General features: G+C 52.2%; 1 protein-coding gene across 2 annotated transcripts in view; it reads right to left on the reverse strand.

Moving 5' to 3' along the window:
* Positions 1–21,074, reverse strand: part of RALY (RALY heterogeneous nuclear ribonucleoprotein) — a 139,220-nt gene that overhangs the window by 5,002 nt on the left and 113,144 nt on the right. For both annotated transcript variants that reach the window (XM_065645493.1, XM_065645494.1), the window contains 6 exons: positions 15,979–16,243; positions 10,387–10,459; positions 4,582–4,629; positions 4,209–4,369; positions 2,624–2,737; positions 1,982–2,127 (listed from right to left, as the gene is read on the reverse strand). In XM_065645493.1, the coding sequence (XP_065501565.1) occupies positions 1,982–2,127; positions 2,624–2,737; positions 4,209–4,369; positions 4,582–4,629; positions 10,387–10,459; positions 15,979–16,234 (798 nt within the window). In that variant the 5' untranslated portion in view covers positions 16,235–16,243. The remainder of the gene's footprint in view (positions 1–1,981; positions 2,128–2,623; positions 2,738–4,208; positions 4,370–4,581; positions 4,630–10,386; positions 10,460–15,978; positions 16,244–21,074) is intronic.

Here is a 21,074-nt window from a genome sequence, read left to right on the forward strand (position 1 = left end):
TCCCACTCGTGACAGATGTTCTCCTCCTGTCTGAACTAACCGAACTTTGGCAGACGCTCAGCAAGTAGGCCTAACCAGAGTTAATTCTACTGTGTGAGGCTATCAGTGAGAACTCAGCACCAAACCCCCAGAGAAATGGTTTGGCTGGAGTCTGGGCTGATAAGCATCTGAAACTGCATGAGCACAGTAGAAAATCTAACTGCAAATCAACCACTTCATACTATAAATATCTGCAGCTATCAAGGCTGGTGAGCTGGCTGCGCGGTGGCGATCCCCCCTTGAATAGGGACGTCTGTCAAGGCTCAGAGACCCCTTACCTGACACCAGACACCGAGGGGTTCGCAAGTGACATTTTTTGCACGCATGTAACATTTAAGATATGCATAGTAAGCTTACGTGATAATCTTCATATCCCATACTAACTTCAAGTGTAGTAAACAGCAGAGTATTGACCGCCAACCCATCTGTACTTATTAAATATTTTACATACCTAAATTTACTGATTAGAACTCAATAAGCTATTAGATGAGATCTGTCTGAGTGACTTCTGCCTTTGCTACTGTGACACCAGAGCCAAGCGTAGATAATGTTTTTGGGGACTGGTGTGGGCACCATGTCCATGGACAGAAGGTGGTGAAGGCTACACAGATGTGTGTAAGCTGTGAGATAAAGGAGTCACTCCCCAGGAACTGGAAGGCTTGAAAACACCTCAGTGTTTTAAGGTCAGGAGCAAAATACGAAGAACGGCTTTTCTGAGTCGCCTTGCAGTGTTTAAGAGAACATCCCTGCAGACGAACTGCACACATTGACTTGCCCCATGCAGAGCACACGTGAGCCTGTCTGATGTTGACACTAAAATATTTCTGATCTCAATGATACTGTAGGACCAGGGAGTTACAGAAAATAGAGATGGAAGGGACCTGAAATAGTCATCTTGTTCATCTGCTCCTAATGAGGACCAGCTCTTCTTAAATCATAGCCAGCAGATGTCTGTTCACTCTGCTCTCTTATCCCGCTAATGGCAGAAAAGTCCACATTTTCTGTTGACAGGCTGTGTGCTGATTTATGATCATTAGTATCAGCAAGTTTCCCCCTAATTTCTACCATCTGTTTCCCCTGATGGAATTCAGACCTGGCCTTCCTTATCCTAATCGACACAGAGATGGAGACCAGCTTTTGCCTTTCTTCTTTATAGTGTGTGTTATGATGTTTCCCCTTCATCATCCCTCAGACTTAGCAGGGGTCATGGACTTCACCTACGAGGCCCCAGAAACCGAAATAGCTGAAAGACCCCGTTCAGATCCCTCATCCATCAGGACTCAGCGGGGGCAGCGCAGAAGAGCACAAACAACCTGGGCAGTGGTTTGAGTTCGAGGAGGATTTTGGCCAAAGAAAGGGTGCTGTGCTTGTGCATGGTGGTGTGGTCGCCCCAGCGATGAAGGGGTGAGGAAGGACAAACGGATGCTGATGCTCGAGCGCTGCCCTCGCCAGGGATGTGCAGCTCCACGCACAGCGGTCCGAGCAAGGTCCTGCGGTCCTGCCTTGCTCAGACCTTCTAAGCAGGTTTGTGCCATGTGGTGTCTGTCCAGACAAAATGACATTGCAAAGGCAGGTTGGTAGGAAAGTGTAGTTAATAGAACATGGTCCGCCTTTGCCATATGTTTCAATCCATCTCAGAATCACTCGGGGGCAGAATGACTCTTATTAACCATTCATTAAGAGTTGTGAAATCAAGGATAAATGCGGTCAGAATTTCAAGAGTCAACCATTTTTCTTCAGGGTGTCCACACACATTTGCTAGGTCAATGCTTTTGCAAGCAGCAGAACACTTACAAAGAAAAAGCTGTGAACAATCATGGCATTTAAGTACAACAATTTCTTTTGACGAAGGAAAATCTATTTTTCTGGGGATTTAATAAGTTCCAGTGGTCCATTACTGAACTCCCTCAGCTGGAGGAATGTGTTACCCAAACTCTCTTACCAGTTCATCTTCACACTCATCCCGTGCGAGACCCTCCTCCTCCCCCTCGTCCCCGTTCAGCGGCTCCTCCGTGTTGACCTCGGCCTCTGATGCTGTGTCTTCCTGTGAGATTTCGCTTTTGCTGCCGTCCGCCTTCTTCCGTACCTCTGAGAGAGAAGGGCCAAGGGTCAGGGGTCGGGGGGACAATGTCCGGAGCCTGGTGACACTAATCCAGTGGGCCCCCAAATTCAGTTAGCAGGTAAATAATGGATCTAAGTTCTTTCTCTGCAATGGGAAGTTTTGCTGACTTTGACAAAGCTGCCTGAAAGCAGCCCCAGAGAGGGCAGAGCAGGTCATTGTTCTGCAGCGCTCCAGAGCGTGGGAGGCAGATCGAATAGAACAACAGGACAAAAAAGCAAACTAAAAAAAATATAAACTATATGACAAAAGGAAAAAAAAAAATCTCATTATAATCTAGGGAGTTTTGGCATGTAATTTTGGCCTGTGATTCCACCCTGGGACCTGGGGGTTGACACTTCCCTACCAGAGCCTGGAGGATGCTCTAAGCCACGATGGTTTCCTGGCCAGCTCTGCAGGGCACATCCCTGTGCTCGTTGCCCATTTCTAGACCATCCCCAAGGCATCGGTGAGCATCCAACTGACCTGTGGACAACTTCTGCTCTTCAGCGATCTGCTCCAGTCGGCCCAGGAGAGCATCGATGTTGGATTTGATCTGTGTCAGCTCCGTTTTGATTGTTTGCAGCTCGCTGCACTTCACTTGGGAGGAAAGAAAGAATGAAAAAAAGGCATTTAGTGTCCTGCAGAGCACCCGAGGTACCTGCCTCATCCCTGCCCGGCCCAAGTCACCTTGCTGAGCAAGTTAAAATATCAACTGGAAACTCCACGCTAGAAACATGCTCCTTGCACCCCTGGGTGAGCATGCGGTGCTGCTCACACAGAATCCCAGAATGTCAGGGATTGGAAGGGACCTCGAAAGCTCATCCAGTGCAATCCCCCCGCCGGAGCAGGAACACCCAGATGAGGTTACACAGGAAGGTGTCCAGGCGGGTTGGAATGTCTGCAGAGAAGGAGACTCCACAACCTCCCTGGGCAGCCTGGGCCAGGCTCTGGCACCCTCACCAGGAAGAAGTTTCTTCTCATATTTAAGTGGAACCTCCTGTGTTCCAGTTTGCACCCATTACCCCTTGTCCTATCACTGGTTGTCACCGAGAAGAGCCTGGCTCCATCCTCCTGACACTCCCCCTTTCCATATTGATCCCCATGAATGAGGTCACCCCTCAGTCTCCTCTTCTCCAGCTCCAGAGCCCCAGCTCCTCAGCCTTTCCTCACACGGGAGATGCTCCACTCCCTTCAGCATCTTCGTTGCCCTGCGCTGGACTCTCTCCAGCAGTTCCCTGCCCTTCTTGAACACCTCGCTGCATGGTGTGTCTGAGCCTCTCCCTGATGGAGGAGCAGCGGTGATCAGTGTGCAGGGCACCCTGCCCAGGTAACGGGGACAAGTGGGGAGATGCATCCGCCTGCACCTTTGTGGCATCAGCAGGGAAGGCTGAGGGGGCTGTGGGTGGTCATAGGCACCCAAAAAAGCCTGTGTGTCCATTGTCCAGGCAAATTGTGGAGGCTGACGCTGGGCTTTGGCACACTCAGGTTGTACTTGTACCTTCCCCTGCTGCACCTGCAGCCTGCGGGATTCTGAACAGCCCTTGCCTGGGCTGTTATTGTCAGATGGGGAGCGGCTGAGGGAGCTGGGGGTTCAGCTGGAGAACAGGAGCTGAGGGGAGACCTTCTGATCTCTGAACTGCCCGAAAGCAGCTTGGAGCCAGGGGGGGTCGGGCTCTGCTCCCCAGGAACAAGCGCCAGGACCAGAGGAAACGGCCTCAAGTTACGCCAGGGGAGGTTGAGGTTGGATCTGGGGAACAATTTCTTCCCCCAAGGGCTGTGGGGCATTGGAACAGGCTGCCCAGGGCAGTGCTGGAGTCACCATCCCTGGAGGGGTTGGACAGACGGAGATGAGGTTCTCAGGGACATTGGGCAGTGCCAGGGGTGGGTTACGGTTGGACTCGATGATCTTGGGGGTCTTTTCCAACCAAAATGATTCTATGATTCTACGTTTTTTAGTTTTTTAAGGTTTTCTCTGGGAGCACCTGGCCCTGTGGGTGACTGGCTAGGTATGGACGTCCACATACACACTCGTCTCCACACCATCCCGCACACCCACGCGCAGACTCACACTTCAGTTTGGCCGAGCTGTTGGCGATGGCGGCTGATCTGGCGAAGAGCTTGACGGGGAGCGTCGCCTTCACACGCCGGACGAGGGGGATGGTGACGCGCGGCCGCTTCACAGGGACCACCCTGGGTACCGGAGAGACCCGGCCCCGGTACTCGAAGAGCCTGGAGAAGGGGGAAGGATGGGGGGTGAAGCAGCCTGGCAGCACCCCCAGCCATCAGTGCCACAACCGGAGCCAAGCAGCTGGCGGTGAGCCAGGGCACAGCCCGGCCAGCGGACCCCACTGCCCCCCAGCCTCCCCCCACGGCAGGAGCCGCGCTGCAGTGGAGATCTCGCCCCACAGCAAACCCCTTTGGCTGATGCCTCCCCTGCTCACCTGTCGTAGAAGTCGTCCCTGTAATAGTCATAGTCGAAGTCGTAGCCGCTGCAGAGACACAGGCGGGATGACACGGGTTAATTAGTGCTGGCAATTTATTGTTATTACTCCCTCATCACCTGCAAGCTGGGGCTGGGGACAAATGTCCACCAACACCCCACGGGAACGTCTACACGTGAAGTGACGGCGGGGTCTGGGGCGCAGGGACCAGCCCTCCGTCCCCAAGCGCTGCCCGGGGAAGCTGAACGTGCAGCTGACAGGTTGTGGCTGTAAAATGTGGGCTGAACTGCTCTCACGGCATTGCCGACAACCCTCCGTCCTGCCTTTTGTTCAGCGGGACTGTGCCAGGAGGGCACTGCCCTGCAACACCCTGGTGTGATTTCTTTTTTTTTTCCATACCATATGTACGCTGAGGGAGAAGTCAGGAAGAAGGGGATATTTATTAACTTAATAACTCTGCTATTAAAGATGTTTAAACCTCTTTCTTCCTAGCAAGACTCTGCCCACGACCTTAGGTTTGAACTGCATTTTAACCCAAAGCTGGAGCGATGAATTTCTCACTCCCTGCAGACCCAGTGATGTGCTTTGTCTCTTGCTGCGGCTGGTTTTTCACAAGGCAACACAAACCAGGTGGAAAACAAAAGAAAAACTAATGGGAAGAAAGAGAGAGAGATGGGGAGAGGGAAGGACTCTGAGCCAGGAGAACCCGGGGCATGTGGAGAGGGCAGGATGAGCGCTCAGGTGTGCAGCTTAGACTAAACGTGCTGACCTGCATCTTAGGCAAGAAGTGAGAAGAAAGTGAGTCTGGCCAGGGCGGCCGGTGGGAGGTGTGGTTTGGACCAGAAATTCCAGGCTTGATTCAGGATGCCTGTCATAGAATCGTAAGATAGTTTGGGTGGAAGGGCCCTCCCCAGCCCCCCTCAGTGCCCCCCCCGCCATGAGCAGGGACATCTGCACCAGCTCAGGTTGCTCAGAGCCCCGTCCAGCCTGGCCTGGGATGTCTCCAGGGATGGTTCAGCCACCACCTCTCTGGGCAACCTGGGCCAGGCTCTCACCACCCTCAGGGCCAACAATTTCTTCCTCATGTCCAGCCTGAATCTCCCCTCTTTTAGTTTAAAACCATCACCCCCTGTCCTGTTGTAACATGCTCTTCTAAAAAGTCTGTCCTGCCTATGCTGGCAGTGGGATTCCCACTCAATATTTTAACTTCAGTAACCAGCTGGTTTCTTTTTTTTTTGTTTTTTTTTTTTTTTCCATTCTCCTTGGATGCTCCCTGGGTTCCCCAGGAGCCTGTGGCAGCATGTGGAGATTCAGCCTGTGCCTCGAGGGGACTCAAAGAACACTCTGGATGGCTGGAGGCACCAGGGGCTCCTTTGGGGCAAAAGACGGTGCAAGGGGTTAAAGACAACGAGACAACATTTACACCGACTGCCTCTTTGGGGTTTGCTGCCACCACCATGCACTACCACGGTGACTTCAAACGAGGGGGTGTTTTATAAAGCGGGACCTTATCTCTGAGCTGCTGGCCAGGATGCTGGATGCAGGGATGCAAGGAGCACGGGCGGGGAGGGGAAGACGTGGCTAAGGAGGTGTCAACACCATAAACCTTCCAAATTCAGTCACATGATGAAAAATAGCCATTTCGCTGACAGTCTCAGCACAGATGAGTTTCAGCATCTTTTCAGCTTTGGCATCCTCCCTTTCTGACCTGACTTGTAGACAACGTGTCTGCTGGGCTCACAATGGAGAAATGAATATCTCGGCAGCCTTTGGTCCCAACCACTGCGTGACCTGGAGTTAGTCCCCTCTGAGCTGGTGGATCAAGTAAGACTGTCAAGATTGATGCTTCCTCTATGTCCAAAACGAACCAAAAGGGAAAGGTAATTCCTACCACGTCAGCTTTTGCTGGAATATAACCAGCCTGCTTGCGTGGCTGAGGAGACGGGCAGTATGGACCGAGGAAAGGTGTTCTCATGGAGGTTTTCGTGACAGGTAACTTGATTTTCGTTCTAACCTGGGATGAAACCTGGAAATATAGAAAACCTGCAAGAAAATAGCTCCCCTCAGCCCGCCAATCTATTTTGACCACCAAGGATGTTTGACTCCAGTTCTAGTTGAATCCAGTAAATACAGAATACAATCAAAATAGGATGTACCTTGAAAGGAAAATTGAAGGAGGATGCTTCTACAATGTTGGACTCCCCCTCTTCTTTTTTATTTTTTTTTCCCCTTAGATGCAACTTAAATGAAATAGATGCGATTTTCGATAGCATATGGTGAACTGCTTCTGGCAAGCTCTGGCAGTGCCCTGGAGCCAATGTTCTCTGTAGCCACAGGCCAGAGAAGACCGTGGCATTTCTCTGCGGCTCAAGAACCCCAAGTGGGACCGAGTGCCTCTATTCAGGGCAAAAGGCAGATCTCCCAACACAAATGCAGAAAAAAACGCCAGTCAAAGTGAGTGCCTTAGCGTGGGTGATTTACTGGACACTGTGTGCCTGAAAATTTCACTGCACGTACGATAAACCTCCCTGAGACTGATGGATCATTTTTCAGTGACCTGGCAGCTCTTCCTTTGTGTACAGGAATAATTTTTGCTGTTTTTCAATCAGCTGCTGACATTGTGCCCTTTACAAATAAAGCAGGGACAGAGTGAGAGGCAGCAGGCTGTGTCAAGTAACACGATGCTTCCACCTCCTGATGCATTTCTTCTGCTTTATTTTTCTTTAGTAATTAAATAACATTTATTAATGACTCAGGAAGGTTCAAAATCCAGAGACTCATAATTGAAGGGCAGTTGTTTGTCTGTGCTGCCTTTACATTACATTTGTCGTGCCATTTCTGAGCATGTACCTGAATAGCAGATGTACATTTGAGTGGCTGCGCTTTTAATTATTGGCTGAGACAGCCCCGCACCGATAATCACAAGTGACCCGTTGTGCTCAGCTCCCACCCTTCTCCTAACGGTTGCACAACCTTAGTTATTGCAGCAGTAGAAATAATACCTGCTGGAAAGCTGGTATTATTTATTATTATTACTATTATTACTTGAAAAATCTGGCATTGATCAAACAATGAGCTTTTAAGACCTTGTGTATGTGGTGCGAGATTTTTTCCTCCTGCAAAGAGCCAAGGTAGCGGGAAGCTGGGAGAGAACTGGGGGAAGGGAGCCCGGCATGGCCGTGCTGCCAGGGCTGGGTCTGCTGGGTTTGGGTCCCACTGCTCCTCTCCGCTGCCCTCTCCGTGTGGATTTGGCACCGGGGCTTGCCGGGGTGTGACAGCCCCCGGTACCGCTGCCCAGATGTGGCAGATCTGGCTGGACAGGGGCTGACAGCAGCTTCCTGCAGGGATGGCGATGGGTGGAACACGGCACACGAACGCCCGCGGAGCTGGGAGGACACCGTGCACTTGCATCTGCAGGCTGTGAAAATAAATCAGCACTGGTTTGTGTCTGTCACCGTTTCAGAGACGGCTCCTTGGGCCACTGAGCTGCCAGACACTCCGTAGCTATGCCGGCAAATAGAGGATCGTCACAAGTGCCAGAAGGCAAAAGGGTTTGAGACGCAGTATGTGAATATCTGGGGGACATGGTCAAAATGCAAGTTCATTTTCCAGCCACCCTCACTAACTCGTTTGCGGTACGTCCACCAACGTCCACGTTCAGCAGCGGTGGCCGGGGTGCCGGGCAGGAGCACCCAGGGGACGTCCCTCGTGCAAAGGGGTGACGTCCCTCGTGCAAAGGGGTGACATCCCACGTGCAAAGGGGTGACATCCCTCGTGCAAAGGGGTGACATCCCACGTGCAAAGGGACATTCTGGCAAATGCCAGAGGCAGAGGGAAGGAGGCCCCCCTGAAGATTCAGAGGGGTCGGGGGAGAGCAGTGATGACAGCAAGGTTTTTTATTAACCGAAGGTCCCTCTTATGGAGACACCTCAGAAAATTTACGGTGGTATGAACCTGGGCGTATGTTTTACCCACTGGAGGTAGATGGGAGGCTACAGCCCAGAGGATTTCTATTAAACTCCCAGATACCCACCCCGAGCTGGTGGATCACGTAAGACTGTCAAGACTCTTGCTTCTCTATGTCCAAAATGAAATTCCTCTTCCCCTTCCCCTTGACACTCACATAGACTTGGAGTGAGGCAAAGTAAAATCCAATCTTGGAAAAAAATAATCTCACGTATTAAACACAGCATTTCTATAAATTATAGTGCTGCAATTTTTGAAGACTAACATTTAGAAAAATTTATGACGGTTAGGGAAGCTATAACCACGGCTCACTGCAAACCTGGATTCCCTGCTTTCCATGAGATATCTTAAGTTCTCATAGTCCAGATGGCAAAGTTTAAATCTGTCACCAATCTGGGATGAAATGTTGCTGAAGCTCAGAGCAGTATAGCTCCCTGGCCCATATTTTAGCATTTCCATATTTGTAGGAGAAAACAAACATCTCTCGTTCACTCTCTCTTCACCTACATGGCAGCCTGGAAGTCTGAAATATTGGTCATTTCAACAGAAATGGATTAGTGGCCAAGGCACAGACAAAGAGCGAACAGAAGGTCTCACCAGATGCCTTGTGGTGGTGGTGGGAGGGTTGCTGAGCTCTGGTGGGTTCCCTACGCCAGGAGAGCGATGCCACCACTTACATTTGCCATTTCATAGCCCACCAGTGTTGGACTACGTGGCCGAGTTCGAATCATAATTTTTTTTCATTTGTCTTCATCCCTCTCACTTTTTTTTTTCCTTTTTGTAGAAAACCCCACAATTCTCTCATGATTTCCTTTTTTACTACACCCACCTATAACCCTGATACTGATTTTCGTCTTTTCTTCTCCACATCACAGCTTCTAAATTCTGACTCAGTGCCCCAGTCTCCATACCATGAGACTGACAGAAAAACAATGAGAATTTATAAATAAAACACAATTTGGGATCTTGTTATTTGTTTTTAGGTCCTTGAACCTGCAGGGTACTCTCCGAATACCCTTTTAAGTTTCGCCTTCTGCAACCTCAGGAGCAAAAACTTAATGAGTTTCTCCCGTATTCCCATGACTCCAGACTCTGGGGGTTAAACGAAAATCTTCGCTTCTTGTGACAATCTTGCTAAAGTCTCTAGAGCTGGCAGCAGCAGCACTGAAGGCTCACTGACATCTGCAACACCCTCCATCTCCCGCAGACCTGCTCCACGTCCCACTTGTCCCTCCTGTTCGCTTGGTCCCTTGGTCAGTGCACAGCACAGGCTCCCTTGGGGCTTCTCCCGGCCACCTCCTTGGTCCACCTCCATTTGTTGCCCCAAGAACTTCCCACTTTCTTCCCTTCTTCTCTCCCCTTCCCTGTCATTCTTCTCTTGCCCTTTTCTCCAGCATCTTTCCCTAAATTATCCCTGTTACCTGCTCTCCCCCACTCCTACTCCCCAGCTGGAGGAGCTGGGGCTGGTGGGGAGCGCTCCTCTTGGTTCGCCTCTTTCAAGACCTCGGACGCGGTTAAAGCAGCTCCTGCCCACGTTTCTCCAACCATCTCCAGGTCCAACCCCATTCACAGGTTGGCCCATGCCCAGACAGAGTCCCACAGGGCCACGGGCGATGGCCAAACGTGGCTCTGCCGCTGCCGTCTCCTGCAGCCCGGCGCTGAGGGACATCGCAAAGGCCACAAAGCCCAGGGGAGGAGAAGATCTGAAGGCGCAGCAGCAGCCAGAGCTGCCTGGGGTGGGGGCCAGGGAGCTCAGGGCAGCAGCCTGGGGGGTGCGAAAATCAGCCCCAACCAGAAGGTAAATACCAGCCCGGGGACCGTGCCGCGGTGGAGACCTACCTGTACAAGGCGGAGGCTGCTCTCTTCAGCCCTTTAGGTCTGTTGGGTTTGGGCTCCCCAGCCATGTTGATATCTGCAATGAAGGGACAGGCAGCTGTGACACGGCCCGTCCCGCGCACCAGCAGCTGTACCCGCCGTGGAGCAAGGGGGGCTGTGCACAGCAAAACGAGCTCCTCCACACCTCCCACCGCATTCCCACCCGCTTTTAGCACGTCTGGGGCCCAGCTGGACCTCCACACGAAGGCAAATATATTCTTGCACTTGGCGAGCCTCCTCCTTTCCCTTTACGAAGCTACTAACCATTGATTTTTTGAAGTCAAGGCCTTGCACGTGGTCTAACCCCGCCTCACAAATTCAGGACAGGCTTCTCAGGAGAACGCAGTGCTTTTATGGTAAGGCACGGACAACATATAAAACCGCTGCACTCTGCTAACTGCTAACAACTTCTTCTTTGCTCCTTCTAGAATCAAAATGAGTGCTGAGCACGAGCCAGCCAGGCGTCGCTGCGGACGGGGCTGCGCTAAAAGCTGCCCGGGGTGCAGGCACACGCCCCAGCTGATCTCAGAGGAGCATCTTCTACCAGGGGAGGTGAGAATGAGCTCTTCTAATCCGCCGAGGAAATTCTTCTGCTTGGCCTCGGTGCCAAGCGTGCTTTAGACGTGCGAACAAAGTGACAGAGCCCATTCACAGAGGCTGCTGAGAGCCTGGTGATCTAACGTTGATTGTGGCCCCAGAACTGCAGAGAGAGGAGCTACAGGAACACGAAGCTTCACCTCCTCTTTGATTCCTGGCTCGGAAGTGAGCAAATCCCTGCTGGTTTCTCCAAACAGCCCTAAACATTGTCATTCTTCAAGTCCTTTCTGTCTAAACAGGTGTCAGACCTCTGGGCATGCCAGATCTGAGCCAAGCAAGCCAGGATTTCCTCACGTAGACCAAAAGCACCGTTTCCGTGGGGCTGGACAAGGCTGGTCTTTGTGCCAAGCTGGTGGCACGAGTTGCAGCTGAGGTGCAGGTGGATTTGAAGGTCTCCGTCTGGGGCTCAGGCTTCGTGGACCTGTGACTGCCAAACACAGGTACTTCAGATCTCACCTCTTCCAGACTTACAGGATATGCCATGAAACTCAGCGGGTTTAAGCTTATTAATTGTTGCTTTTTTCATGCTGCATGAAGGGACTTTATGGAGAAATGTGGACAGGCTGGTCCGCTCACCATCAAAATCAAGAGCTTGCAAAGTGATCCAAAGTGAACAGTCTGCTGACTTCATTATTATCCAAGAAAATTACCTACAGGAGCACAACAAGCTGCAGCACTGCTGAGACAACCTGTGCAGGAGGAGCACAGGCTGGGACACGCGTGGGACTCGGCTCTGGAGGAGCACGGACACGGTCCCACTGCTCAAATGCCTGGATGTGCAATTCCCCGGACTGCCTTTTAGGGTCCAGCAAGAGACCTCATTCCCACTGAAGCTGGAGCTCAGCCTGTTTACAAGCCAGCATAATGAGGGGGTCGCTCAGTGACACTGAGTGTCCCTCTGCAGGCACATGCAGACCAGAGCATGTGTCTTCTTTGCTGCCTTTTGCCCTCCATCCTCCCGTACTCGGCTGCTAAGCGGGATGCAGAAGAGCGTCCAGCCTGACGCTGGCGAGGACACGCATGGCCACAGGACAGGTCCGTGGACAACTGCTGCCAGTGTGAACATTAAGCATGCAGTTGTCTTTCTGAGTCTGTTGAGCAACGCAATGCTTCTGGTAATGCTGTTTTCTGTAAGGGAAGAGAGGAATAAACTCTTCCTTGGTGCATCCCAGACCACATCCCTGCTCAGCTCCAGTTCCCTTGTCGTGAACCCTTTTTGCTGTCAGGGTGCATCTTGCCAGCTGCCAGTCACTTCTCTTTGCAAAGTGGAGAGCTACTGACAGCACCATGTTGATTAACACCCTTCAAGGGAGATGCAATGAAAGCCCAATGGTCGATAATGACAACAATTAGCTCAATTTGCTAGAAATAGCACTGTGGAGCCTTCATCAGTACATGCAGACAGATCAGGAAATTTATCTTTTCAATCTCAAGTGGTGATGGGCAGTCAGATCCCTCAGGATTCCCTTGACAGTGAACAAGGAGAGACAAGAGCTCAGCATGCACACCAGCCTGGACAGATTTTCTATCTCATTCCCATTCTGGCTCCCTCCTCTGCATCACTGAATCCGTCTGCCCACTCCAAAGCAGCGTCTGTCCCTCCTGCTCATATCCAGGCACCTTTGCCCACACTAAATGGGGAGGTTGTGCTTTGTTTAGCCAACATGCCAGGGTCACGCTATGGTGTGGACCCAGCTTCCAGTGCACAGCTCCCCCACTGTACTGGCCATTGTCTCCCGCAATGACTGGGCTGACTGGGAGCCTCTGGAGAAAGCACAGAGGTTGCCAGGACCTGCCTGGCAGAGCAGTCCCTGTCCCAGCACAGGATGGGCTACAGCTGCGCTTTCAAACACCTCCATTTGTGATGCATTCAGTATCTTGCTGATCAATTAAAATGCAAGTTTGCTTGCATATCTGGTAGAAAAGGAAGAAAAAAAAAGAAAAAATGGAGGAAATGCTATTAGACCAGTTAGCTCGAAAGCTGACCTTAGCTGAGAGATGCGAGCTAGAAAGATGCTGCTTGCTTTGCTCATTCATTCTGGTATGTACTGGAAAAAGTCACCTGCAAATCATCACTGGCGCTCAGGAGCAGATGGAGGAATGAACCCTCCTGCCAGCAGCAGCACGTGCAGCTGTCCCACAGCAGCACAGCCAGCTGTGCTCCCAGAGGGGACAAGTGCCATCGAGAGCTGGAGTTGTTCACTGAAGGGTTTCTGCAAGGAACAGCTTTTCTATGATTGGAAAGACTGGCAAGAGCTGGGGGAGCTGTGAAATCCCGAAACTTCATGCCCACTCAGACAAGAGGCAGGCACAGCACCCATGTCACACGCAAAACTATGATGCCTTCCCGTTTCTTAAATGAAGATGCAAATTCTCTTTCCCATCTGAACACAGAATCAGAGAATCATCTTGGTTGGAAAAGACCCTCAAGATCATCGAGTCCAACCGTAACCCATCCCTGGCACTGCCCAATGTCCCTGAGAACCTCATCTCCGTCTGTCCAACCCCTCCAGGGATGGTGACTCCAGCACTGCCCTGGGCAGCCTGTTCCAATGCCCCACAGCCCTTGGGGGAAGAAATTGTTCCCCAGATCCAACCTCAACCTCCCCTGGCGCAACTTGAGGCCGTTTCCTCTGGTCCTGGCGCTTGTTCCTGGGGAGCAGAGCCCGACCCCCCCTGGCTCCAAGCTCCTTTCAGGCAGTTCAGAGATCAGAAGGTCTCCCCTCAGCTCCTGTTCTCCAGCTGAACCCCCAGCTCCCTCAGCCGCTCCCCATCTGACAATAACAGCCCAGGCAAGGGCTGTTCAGAATCCCGTAGGCTGCAGGTGCAGCAGGGGAAGGTACAAGTACAACCTGAGCGTGCCAAAGCCCAGCGTCAGCCTCCACAATTTGCCTGGACAATGGACACACAGGCTTTTTTGGGAAGAAATCATTGCCAATATCCAGCCTCAACATCCCCTGGTGCAACTTGAGGCCATTTCCTCTTGTCCTATCACTTGCTACTTGGGAGAAGCTGTGCCGGAGCGGCTCTGGATTCGGACAGGGATGCTGTCCTGCTGAGTGACCACGTGCTGGCTCTGGGGACAGGTGGCCTTGCAGTACCCACAGGCTGCTGCCCTTGCACGGGCTGCGGGTACTTTGCCCTCTGCCTGAGCCGTGCTGTCCCACTGTGGGGGCGGCGCATCCCAGCAGCTCCTGCCACATCAAATGCAGCCATGTGCCTGGCAGCCATGGTTTGCAGCTCTTCCACAGGATCGTGTGGTGGCACCTGCTGAAGTTACTGGCTGGAGCTGCCAGGGCCGAAAGCAGAAACCTTCGTGCTGCCCACATGGGGAGGCAAGTTTTGTCATCACCTCAAGGACCCCCCCAAGACCCTGCCCATGAACAGAAGCAGGGACAGTCTCTTCAGCCATGTCCCTGTCAATCCCACCCTGTGCCTCCTCTCCACATGTCTATGTGGCCACCACCTCTTCTTTTTTAGCAGAGGGGGAGACTTTCTACCTCGTTTTGTGCAAAGACATTTTCTAACCACATATTGTTCAGCTCTTCTCTGCTGGTTTCTCCTAAAAGCGGAGTGTCTCCGTGGTTTTCCAGGCCCATGACCAGCAAGGGAAAGCCTGCTGAGCTCTTCTGTGGGACAACTGGCCATGAAGGGAAGGCACATAAAAGGGAGCTGAGTTTGCACCTTGTCCAGTACATGTGTAGGACTCCCAGCTGTAATACCATCCGTTTGTCTTCTTGGCAGGCCAGAGCTCTGGACAAGCACTGAGAGGAGAGTAAGAGGTTCCTATCACGGTAAACCTTTCGTCTTTCTTCAGCTACGTAAACAAGAGTTGCCTGTCTCTGCTGTATCTGTCTGGAGCATCACGACGAGCTCCTTTGCTCCCCAAGGCCCTTTCCATGATATCTACGGGCTCTGCACACGTGGGCTGGAAGCGTCCCTGACACGCTGCGCTCGCCTCGGTCTGCAGCTCCACTCTCTGGACCGTAGGAGAAGTGAAAAGAGGTTTCTGGTATTTGAATAAACCACAGATGGAAACAGCACACTGTCTTAAACAACAGATCTAGCACACAGCTTCTTATTTCAGACCACTGTGCCAGAGGCAGGGTGGGAATGGGCTGCAAATCGCTTTCCTGGGTGTCCATTAACCGCCGCCTGCAGCAGGCTTGGAAATAACAATTTTTCATTAAAAATACTGTCTCCAGTTCCAATTCTCAGCTTAGAGCTGGTGACAAGAGCTTCTCAGCATGTGACACTTCGGAGCAATCTCCAAAATAAGGACGCAGCTGGGAGCAGCTGGGGTGGTTTTGTTTGTTATTTCTTATCTCACAGCAGTGCAGATGAGACACTTCCATGTGTCTGGGGGGAAGTGATCTCGTTTAACATCACCTGCCTAAAGTTAGTCGGAGCTAGTCTGAGTTAGACTATCACCGCTCTTGACAGGCCTGGTCCAGAAAGAGAACTAGACAATGTCTTTTCCCACCCTTGTTCTTCCCCACCAGATCAAGGACATGGGATGATTCAGAACCGTGTTTTAGCTTCTACGATCGCAGTCCACAACATGAGTTTTTGGGCCACAATGTCACAGCCCTGAGGGTACTAAGAATGGCCAAGACCAGCCTCGCTTCGGACACCCACACACAGGGGACCTGGGCACCTTCAGCCCCTACCTGAGCGCTGTGGTAGGAGCGCTGGTCTCCAGCTCTGTCACAGCTGTTCCTGGCCATGGACCCTGCTGATCCTGAGTTCCCAGCCTGGCCCCAGACCCGCCTTATCACTATGGGCCTGCCCGGTCATCACTGGGCTCTGTCTGACCTGCTCGCCATCACTGAACCTGACCCTCATCTGCAGACGGATGTCCCAGTTTGACCTCGGACTGGCCATCCCTTGACCATCCCCTAAGGAGCAACCAACCCGTGTTGCACCTGGACACCCAAAGTGGTTGAAGAAGCTCCTTACCCAGCGTCTGGCCAGCAAGCACCCGTCCGTTCTCGCCCAGGACGGCAGCGCGCGCGTGCCTCTCGTTGGAGTACTGTACGAAGGCATAGCCCTTGTGAACGGAGCAGCCCACCACCCGGCCGTACTTGGAGAAAATGGTTTCCACATCGGACTTCTTGACCACGGCTGTGTTGAGATTGCCAATGAAGACTCTGGAGTTAATGGACTTGGGGTCATTCTTGTTCGTGATGTTGCTCGTCTGCACCTTCAATGACATCTTGAAGACCTGAATGAACAAATCGAGAGTCAGGCAGGTGTGCAAGGGAGGGGTTTACAAAAAGGGCTGGGGGAAAAATCTCCCAGTAAGCCTGGAATGAAGGAACCAGCTCTTCAACTTCAAGCCGTCACAGCTGGGGGGATCCCATCTCCGGGGAGCTCCTGGGTGTTGGGAGGTGACTGTCACAGCCAGCGCAAAACTCCTGCTGGAAACCTGTTTATCAGGCTGACTGGCTACAAGCTGGTTGCTTTTAGAGCACAAAACAAGTTTTTTAAAAAATTTACATCTTTAATGCTATTGTATGAGAGATTTTCCCTCTCTATACTTAATTACAATCCAAAGGACCGCTCTTTATAAAGCAGTTTGCATTCAGCACCTTTGTTCATGGCCAGGCTCTCCCCTGCTGAGCACCTCCCAGCTCAGGCCAGTTCTCACCATGCCCAGGGACACAGGGACAGCTTCGCCCCCACAGACCCGCGCTCACAGCTGGAAGTGGACTTGACTTTTCTGGATGCAAATGAAGAGATTTAAGTGGCGAAGCAGCCCATGTGGTCCTGTCTGACGTCTGCACTCTGCTGCCTGCCTGTGCATTTACTCACTGGGCTCTGAGTTGTGCTTTTGCAAACAGGAGGTGTCACTGTTTGCTTGGGAATCACTAAGCATCCGCCAGATGAGCTGGAAGCCACTCCAACCCGCTTCCCACAGCTGCAAGGCATGATCCTCCAGTTTCTTACCTGGGGTGTTTCATGGGCAGCCCCTGAGAACAGGTTTCACCTCTGAGGACCAAGAGAACCAAGGGACAAGGCTGGAAATGGTATGAAATTAAAGGTGGTCTGGCTGCCTGCTCACATTTCTGCAGCAAAAATTACAGGCGTCCTAGGAGATCAATTTGATTTTCTTCTTCCAGAAACAGAGGGGGTGCTTTGCGATTGCTATTGGTGCTGCATAAATAGTGTGTGGTTTGTGGTTTTCACCCGGGAAAAGTCAGAGCAGAGCTGTGGAAGGTATTTTATGATGCACATTGAAGTGCTGCTCTTCCCCAGCCCCTTCCAGCAGCACACGCAGATACTCCCAGCAGTGAGGCGATGCCACCAGGGTGTCCCCAGCTCCAGGAGGTCACCAAGCCTGGCACAGGGGACGCATGGCTACCACAGGGCCATGGTGTCCCCCCCCCGGTAGTCCCCAGTGTCTGCCCCGGCACAGGGCAGAGCTAAAGCACTGCCTGGCTTTGGGGTTTGGGTCTCTGGGCTCAAAGCCCAAGTTTGGCTGAGCAGTCTGGTCCAAGCTGGGGACAGTGGTGGCTGCCTGCGTGAATGGGTGCAGCTCCTGTGGACCTGGTCACCTCGGTCACCAAGCCCTGGCAGGGTCTGCCCAGGCACTGACGCCGGCAGTGCGGGATGCTCTGGCTTTGCCAAGCCCTAAACCACACAGCGAGTCTTTCCCACACTCCTCACTAGGCAGGCAGAGCCCGGGAAAAAGCCACCAACATTTCCTGCTCTGCTTTTTGGGGTTGCACCCAAAACTTTCAAAAACCCCAAGGCCTCCTTCCTTGTCTTCTCCTGCGCAGAGCTTCCCCCCAGGACATGAAGTCCCTCATTGCTTCTGTCTCCTCTTAAATCCATTAGGGGATAACTCCATCACACCTATCTCACCCCTCTGCCAGGTGAGCCCCATTTTGGCTCCTGGGGTGATGGATGTCCTGAGCTACCAGCTCCTTGGGATACCCAGCGGGGGCTGCTCCTGCCCATGGTCCCATGTTGCCTGCAGGTACTTCTACCCACACAGACAAGCTCTTGTAGCCCCTGGCTCTGTGTCTCCAGGATCTGAAACTTCAGTCCAGCATGGAGGCAAAGAGACAACAGAGGAGACTCACCCAGCCCCACGTGCAGATGGTGCTTTGCAGCCAGACCTGGGGAGACACAGGGGATTTAACGCCGATTGCAATCAATGAGCTCTGAACAGACAAGCTGTGATGTGCAGACCTCTGCCTTTTTAATTTTGAGAGCACAAAGGACTGGACACTCGATTCCTTTCAGCATTTAAAGCCAGACCACACAGAGCATTGGAGATACCTGGCCAGGCTGATCCTCTACATGGAGCAGGGGGAGGACGCGATGGCACAATAAACTCATCCAGCTCTAAGCCCTGTGACTCTATTAACCTATCACTGAGGCGGGAAATTATCTCCTTGCGAAATCCAACGAAAAAAAATTAGACTTTGTCTGAGTCTGGCTTTAATTTTCCCTTTCACCCTTATAGATTAAAAGATTCAGAGACTTTTGTTTTATTTGTTTAGAAACAATTCCTAGCAGACACAGTGTTCCTAAAAAAACTGGAAAAAATAACCAAAGGACAGGAATTTTAAAAGCATATGAGTGAATTAAATTCTGACATCTCCGGCAAGTGGTGCCCAACCTTTTGAGGTTGCTCCAAGTTCCAACCTATATAATAACACTCGTTTAATGCAATCTATTTTCACATATTTTTGCAGTGCAGTCTGGAAGACGTTCACAAAGGAAACTGTCCCCATTCCTGCTGCAGAGGTGGAGAGGCAGAAGAAGAGCCAAGGCTGTTTTCAGCTGTTTGGTCACTTTGAGTACCCAGCTTGAGCCTCAGGGACTCGTTTTGCAGAAGTATCTGCACAAAGCCGGGCTGGAGGCTGCTCCAGGACGGCCAGTCCCAGGAACCTCCATTCTAAACCTGCTGGGATCGCTGAGGCTCTGCGGGACCTTCACAGAGCCTGCACACGTGTAGGGTGTCTGCAGCTGGGTGGCCCTGGTTGGTCTTGCTACCCAAGGACGTGTCTGACTTGATGTTGCAGGACAGTGACTTCAGCACGTGGCTTTACACTTGGTGACTCCTGGAGTTCCCAGTTCCTGGTGCCCACATTTTTTGTTTCAGAGGAAATCTGCCCTGGCACCTCCTTCATCCACACTAGGCCATGGCACATGGATACCCCTGATCCCACTTTGCTCCTTCCCCTTGAGATGATGCACTCCCACTTCTTCATCCTTGCTTATCCACCAGTTTATGCAAGCCTCCAACCCATTTTTCCACCTCCCCATGGGCTTCTTCCCCCATCCCCAGTCCTTGGGGGAAATCCTCTTGCCCTTGGAGCCCCACCACCCAGATGGTGCTGCTCTCGGACACCACCCACCTGGGCTGCCATGTCCAACCTGGATGCCAGGATACTGCAGGAGACCACGTCAAAAGTCTTCCCGAAGGCAAGGGAGACAGCACTCATGTCACATCCTTTGCCACACACTTCGCCACAGAAAGCAAACAGGTTGGTCAGGTTTGGCCATACCATTTCCAGGCCTGGCCCAGCCACAGGCATGCAGGAGGAATGCTCTCTTCCTCCAAATAAAATACAGCGCTCAAATAAAATACACCTCTGTATCTGTTTTCACACTCCATCGCTGTTGCTACACCCCCAGTCCCAGCTTAGGGAAACCCCTAAGCTGTTGCTCTTTGCCCAAATCCTTCCCAAGTACAACCCAGCCCAGCAGTGTGTTATTTACACTGGTCTGAATCTCTGCCCAGCTGTTTGCAGTTGCAAACACCAATTACATCAGGGTGCTGAGCTCCTTAAGCCTGTGTAGGAGGGACGTGGGTTAAGCTGCCTCTGTGCATGGGAACAGAAAATACTAGCTGGAGGATTTGGGCAGGATGCAGGGTGTGTGGGGGCATAAAACATGTATTTTCCCCCAAATCTAGTGGGCTGCCCCCTCTCAGCAGGTGTAACATGAGCCAGCTCTGCTGCTGCCAATGGACCCTCCACTCTGTGGGTTTGCTTTAAAAATAGAAGAGCTGGATGAAGTCGAGGTGTTTCTCAGGTGGGCACTAAGGTACCAGATGGACCTTCACTTGGAGAAGGACATCTCCTAAGGGACAGCCCAAGGTATGACCCTGGCTGCCATGCAGGTGGGAGGGTTTAGGGGATCCTGCTCCCCCGTCCCCACCTTGCACTCCCCTCGTCTGGCTCCTGCGACCTTCCTCAAGCTCTCTGCAGCTGGACCAGCATGTGCTTGTCCCCTGTGCTGTCTCCTCTCCTCCCCAATGTGATGGAGTGGGGAGCTCAGCATCCTCCTCCCTCGGCAGAGCCTTCCCCTCGGCTCCCTGGTGGCTTCGAGGCCATGTCAGGACACGGCAGGTCTGTGCAGGAGACGTGCCTGTGGCTGACGAGCGATGGGACGGGGCCACCAGATGGCAAACTCAAGGTCAGGCAAGGTGACGGCCACGCCGCTGGGAAAGCCTTGGGAGGCAGCCAAGGAGGACCTGACGTCTCTGCAGATGGGATGCTGTCCCCGTGCCATCTGCTGTCCTGCCCAGGCACGGAGCGGGGCTTTGCCAGGGAGCTGAGGAGCTGGGGCGCTGGGCTTCTAGCACGGCATTGCTCCGAGATTTTGGGCACCACCAGTGATGTCCTTCATTTAACAAGTGGCCTGCACCGCTCCCATTTCACAGCTTATAAAATACTGGGTATTGTGTGTTCAAAAACCCTGTGCGAAGTGCTCTTCTGCTGCCCCATGCAAGCCCAGCATCCCCTGGAGGAAACAGCCTCCCTCGCCTTCTCCGTCCCAGCCATTTAGGGTTTTTGCCTTTCAATATCCGTTTTGCACCACTTATTGGCTCCCTTACTGTAACAACTGGAAGAGGACATTTTAATCATCGCACATTAATATTTCATACTCCACCTAACTGCACTCCAGGAGAGCACTCTGCATTGTGCCCAGACTAAATCCAGCACAGGAACCAGCCACATCGGCTTCGTGTCCCTTCCACGTGCAACACCACAGCTCACGGTGCAGAGCTACCGTGCCTCCTCAACCCACCTCTT

Source organism: Caloenas nicobarica, chromosome 15 (assembly GCF_036013445.1).
Source record: "Caloenas nicobarica isolate bCalNic1 chromosome 15, bCalNic1.hap1, whole genome shotgun sequence".
Lineage (NCBI taxonomy): Eukaryota > Metazoa > Chordata > Aves > Columbiformes > Columbidae > Caloenas > Caloenas nicobarica.